General features: G+C 38.2%; 1 protein-coding gene across 8 annotated transcripts in view; it reads left to right on the forward strand.

Annotated features, from left to right (window-relative positions):
- The window catches only part of CadN (neural cadherin), a 583,020-nt gene extending 578,708 nt beyond the window's left edge, over positions 1-4,312 (forward strand). For all 8 annotated transcript variants that reach the window (XM_089651425.1, XM_089651430.1, XM_089651427.1 and 5 more), the window contains 2 exons: positions 2,149-2,313; positions 2,405-4,312. In XM_089651425.1, the coding sequence (XP_089507551.1) occupies positions 2,149-2,313; positions 2,405-2,520 (281 nt within the window). In that variant the 3' untranslated portion in view covers positions 2,521-4,312. The remainder of the gene's footprint in view (positions 1-2,148; positions 2,314-2,404) is intronic.
- Positions 4,313-6,000: the final 1,688 nt, after the last annotated feature.

Here is a 6,000-nt window from a genome sequence, read left to right on the forward strand (position 1 = left end):
AAAAAATAAAAATAAACTAATGTAATATAATTGTATCAGACGTAATCGTGTGACACACAAGACTGTAAGGGGGCCGGCGATCCCAATCTGTGGAGGCGGAAGGCGTCGTCCTTCAGTGGCGTGGAGGGGTAGAACGGGGCCGTCTCTGAAGCCGCTGTAGAGCTGGTCCGTTCGCTTGTCGCTTGTTCTTGATACTGATTCCGGGTCTGGTCCAAAGAGGTAGGCAAGTCCGTGGTCCAGGGTGAGGCGAGGGTCAGAGTGAAAGAAGGCGAGCAGAGGCAGAAGTCGGAGCGAGGTAGAGGGCAGAGCAGAGAGAGAGGTGTAGAGCTGGTGGTGGTTTCTGGAGATCTGACGTTTTGAGGGCCTGTTGCCCGTTTTATAGCCGCCAGCGGGCGCACGACGCGCACACGGGCTCACTTTCTCTTGGATTCCTGGAATCCGTGAGCCGTGTTTGCGACGCTATCGCGGCGCCCCGCCGCTCGGCCGGTAGTTTCGGGCCGTGGCCGAACGTGACCACGGCCTTCCTTTGGTGGGCACGATCCTCAGGACCGTGCCCGTGGGACGTAATGACGGCGTACCACCGGTCATTTGTGACGCTATGACGGCGCATGGCGCACGGCACGGCTTCCCACTACGTTTTGGCACGGTTCTAACAATCGTGCCCGAATTAAATTATGATTTTACCAGCTCTCACAATACTTCTCTGCCCGTATACCTCTAGCCAAGCTCCGACGTTCATTTATTATAAGATCACAAAAAACATTTTACATCATTTTACAAACAGAGGGTTATAACAATTTATCTTTTCACACATCAGCATTTTACATTCTTCAATTTAACAACAGGGCAAATATCAAATTTTAATATGGGGCGACCGCGGCCGAGCCCGGAGCAGTACGTCCGTTACAATAATAAAGTTAATATAATATCAAACTAATATACTAAATAATAGTATATGAAAACTAATCTGGTATATTATATGTTGCTAACAATTAGTAATTGTTTAAGATAATTTTTAAAATTTTAGTAAATATATATTATAATGGAGTTCTAATCTCAGCTCTGTGTACGTGTAGTAGTGTTGTGCATAACTGGTATGCATTAATGAAGTGCAAAAGCAACCCATTGTGTTACTTAATTTACTACATGCTCAATTTTAAAATCTAAACTGGGCTGTCAATAAATAAATTAATAATTAAGTGTAACGGACGTACTGCTCCGGGCTCGGCCGCGGTCGCCCCATATTAAAATTTGATATTTGCCCTGTTGTTAAATTGAAGAATGTAAAATGCTGATGTGTGAAAAGATAAATTGTTATAACCCTCTGTTTGTAAAATGATGTAAAATGTTTTTTGTGATCTTATAATAAATGAACGTCGGAGCTTGGCTAGAGGTATACGGGCAGAGAAGTATTGTGAGAGCTGGTAAAATCATAATTTAATTCGGGCACGATTGTTAGAACCGTGCCAAAACGTAGTGGGAAGCCGTGCCGTGCGCCATGCGCCGTCATAGCGTCACAAATGACCGGTGGTACGCCGTCATTACGTCCCACGGGCACGGTCCTGAGGATCGTGCCCACCAAAGGAAGGCCGTGGTCACGTTCGGCCACGGCCCGAAACTACCGGCCGAGCGGCGGGGCGCCGCGATAGCGTCGCAAACACGGCTCACGGATTCCAGGAATCCAAGAGAAAGTGAGCCCGTGTGCGCGTCGTGCGCCCGCTGGCGGCTATAAAACGGGCAACAGGCCCTCAAAACGTCAGATCTCCAGAAACCACCACCAGCTCTACACCTCTCTCTCTGCTCTGCCCTCTACCTCGCTCCGACTTCTGCCTCTGCTCGCCTTCTTTCACTCTGACCCTCGCCTCACCCTGGACCACGGACTTGCCTACCTCTTTGGACCAGACCCGGAATCAGTATCAAGAACAAGCGACAAGCGAACGGACCAGCTCTACAGCGGCTTCAGAGACGGCCCCGTTCTACCCCTCCACGCCACTGAAGGACGACGCCTTCCGCCTCCACAGATTGGGATCACCGGCCCCCTTACAGTCTTGTGTGTCACACGATTACGTCTGATACATTAAGTATGTATTTGTTATAGTATTTTATTTTCTGTGAGAGTTTGTCTAAATAACTTGTTATTGTTTCCAGTCCCTATGCTGGGAGTTGGCCAGGAACCGAATGTCGGCATGTTCATCGAGGAGCACAAGAAGAGAGCTGATAGCGATCCCAACGCTCCACCATTTGACGACTTGCGCAACTACGCTTATGAAGGAGGCGGAAGCACTGCAGGATCCCTGAGTTCCCTGGCGTCTGGTAAGATTGACGTAGATTGGAGATGCAAGTATATATGTACTTGGTAAGATTGGTTTCCCTCAATAAACGAGTTATATTGTACAATCCACAGGAACTGACGATGAACAACACGAGTACGACTACCTCGGTGCGTGGGGGCCGCGTTTCGACAAACTGGCTGACATGTATGGCCCGCATCAGGAAACAGAGCTTGAGGAGGAGCTGTAGAAAATGGACAATTCGTCACATTGCGCATCAACCAAATAAACATCTTCTTAAGTTAATTATATTAATGTAATCAATCCATTTGTATATATATATAATACATTTCAAAGTACATAACTTGCAATGTTATAAGATCTTTTGATATTAGTAAAAGTCATCTTGATAGACAATTTTTTCACTTAAATGCTGAATATAAATCATTTTGCTTTGTACTTGTATGATAGGCCAGTATAAAACTTAGCCCTTAAGACTGCAAAACATCAACGGTGCATCTCATTATTCACTTAAAGTTGTAGTTAATTGAATTGTTGCCAGTTGTCAGTTGTATGGAAATGGAGATGGAGAAAGAGATCCAATACCATTACTAATTACTACTTACTACTCACTGTGAGCCAGAAGGAGCACAACCGCGACCGTCTGGAGCGCACTATACTTAGTAATGACTTTCAATAATTCTCATTTACTTTAGGACACAATGTAGTAGGTAAACGTGTAGTTATGTATATAGATGTTTAACAGTAACGTTGCGTGTGAGTACTATTGCACTAAGACCTAATTGTATTATTCTGGTCAAGTATGGTTCGCTCTCTAGTGTGAAAGTTGACTTTGAATGAGACTTTGAAGAAATGAACCAGTCATTTGATAATCATTATGTTTGTGTTGCGAGAGCCAGTGCCAACTATTTTAGATAAATATTGTAATGTTAAAAGTAGATGGAAAGTGTTTGCACCTATTCAATTATTTATTCATAATAATATGTAATCGAATACACTGATAGATGGCACTCGGAAATATTTATTATAGAATCTAAACAATGATCTGCGTATTGATATTCTGTAAGCTAAGACTAATATTATTGTAAAGTTGTAATTAATAAAGAATTATATTATTGTGTTTTCCCTGATTTATTTCCTTTGTGTGAATGGTTTTTTAGAATGATAATACAATTTGACTGATCATAATCAAGTGGATGTTTGTATAAGTTGGTTTTTGCGAGATTTTATCAACACATTTTAATACATAATAAATCAAAATAAGTCATAAGTCTTGAATCCATACATGTAGTAGAAAACACAATTTAGACCTAAGTGAATTATTGCACCCGAAGAGATGATTTTGTACAATGTCAACTTAATTACTGTATTTATATAGTAATGTTAATTTGTAACGATTGCTCGAGATTGAAATAGTCAATAAAAACCTCAATATTTTACTAAAGGTGTAAATGTTAACGTCAGTTATTATGTTATTTGTCTACACTGCCAATTCGATGGATATTAAGATAAATAGTTCCAGCATCACTATTTTATTTTTTTATTTCATTCTACCATTTCTAGCATATAGTTTCACATTGTAGTAACTCTTAATTCAAGAACTAAAGAAATTATGGCAAGTATTATTCATTGAAAATGTGAAACTTAAAAGAAAATCTCGAGCGAGAAATGCGCTCAAGCACCTACTCATACGCAACATTTATTTAAATGGAAAGAGTTTTAGAACACAGGCCTAAGTATTTCACAAAAGATAACATCCGATTAGTAGTTGGAGAATTTGTTGATTCAGATGAGTAGTTCAAGAATTCAAGGGTTACTTTAAAACATTTTATTAAAATTATGAAAATTTCTTTAAAATATCAGCATTAATGCAGGTTGTAAGTTACTTTTGCTTCCGAAAGAACATGTGCTTCTAGTTTGAGATTTCTACCATCATTTTTTATTTAGTGTTTTAATGTTTGTATTTTTTTATTTGAACTGTGATTTTCTAGCCGTATACATTTACAATAAGAATTAAATAAAGCAAATAATGTTAATTGTACCGAATTGTCTTTTATTTAATTTAAAATTATATTAAACCCTACATAATAATAATTCTTCATTCATTTGAGTGGCCACGGGCTGCAGATTCAACGACCGGCCGATAGTTCAATCGGACTGGGCTGCATCCTGGCACACTATGCGATAGTCAGCCGATTGCTACACAGGCAGTGCTCTAAGTGGATTCAACAGTTGTGCCACTAGCCCCGGCAGAAACACAACTCAGTACTCGACACTACGCTATTATTTTTCTTATTATAAAATGAAGGAGAAGATTTGGCTTCAATCAGCCGAGACAGATTTCTATGGGAGGTGTGGTTCGGTGACTTACAAAGGACAATAAACCAGATGCTATAAATTTTATAAAAAACACAAACAATGATTCTAAGAATTCGATTTATTGTATTTCATATTGTTATTTTAAAGTTATGTTAATAAATCATGATGAAAAATAATAAAAACCCAAAAAAATTTATCTAAGCTTTGAACTTTAGTCACGCACCGAAACTCGAAGCGACCTGAGCATCGCGGATTTAATCATTTTACTCCTAACCTAATTAGGTCATCAAAATTAAATTAATAATCTTTTAATTCCATTTTCTTAAGTTAAGCATTCCATCATTTTAAGCCAATTGAAAATTATCATTCTTTGTAACCAGGTAGTTTTTTTTTCATAAGCAGAACATAAAATTAATGACTACATTGCATTCAATAACTCCATTTCTCATATTGTTGCAAAAATTGAAAACTTGGAGCAATTAAAAAAAGCACAATGAATAGTCCTAATTGAAAAAGTAGTGAATGTCTGAAACTTTAACTTGAAGGAGGTAGTGCAACACGGCATAACACCCCAAAAATAAATCACTATACATAATACTTTTGGCTGTGAAAATATCAAATCATGTATAGTCTTTAAAAAAACTTAATTTGTAAAGTCAATCACTTCGTTTATTGATCTATATTTTCATTCTATACAGACAGAAGCCAGATCTTAAGTCTTTTGTGAACCTAAGTTACTCGTTTAATGCTGCATATACATTTGCGATCCGAACCATTAATTACAGGCAAGAAATGAACCAACCATAAGCGGTGGTTAAAAATTTAAATATTTAATAAGAATATGTTTCTTTGTACTAATAAAAATTGAAAGCATATTTAATTAACTTTCAAAACAGTTTTTAGTTTTTGGATACTTTCAGAAATCTCATTTATTTGGATTTTATTAATAAGTGGTAAAACACACAAATTCTACAACTTTCTGACAACATCAAGAAATATAACGCTCAATATGCCAGAGGCCTGAAAGGTTTAAAGTAAATAATACGCAGAATTCACGCGCCCTGTAAGTTTTACGATTTTTTAGTTTTTTAAGAATCCTAAAAATATGAGTTTAACGGTCAAATATAGGTACATTCAATAGCTCTCTGACACTATAGGAAGTTTATATGTCGCCGTATTAAAATTCGAAGGTATGATTTTTTTGAAAGAGGGTAGGATATATATATCAGAGCGCTCAAGGCAGAAATTGATTACATATATAGCGGAACGCTCCAGTGGTTAATCAAACGGCAAACTAATCCAATCGCCATAACACAGGTATGCGCATAGTATGGAGGTTTAAATTCAAAACAATTTAATAATTAGGGCCAATTTTAGGGCCAACCCTGTA

Source organism: Hesperophylax consimilis, chromosome 4, assembly GCF_061612785.1.
Source record: "Hesperophylax consimilis isolate HC1 chromosome 4, BYU_Hcon_1.0, whole genome shotgun sequence".
NCBI lineage: Eukaryota > Metazoa > Arthropoda > Insecta > Trichoptera > Limnephilidae > Hesperophylax > Hesperophylax consimilis.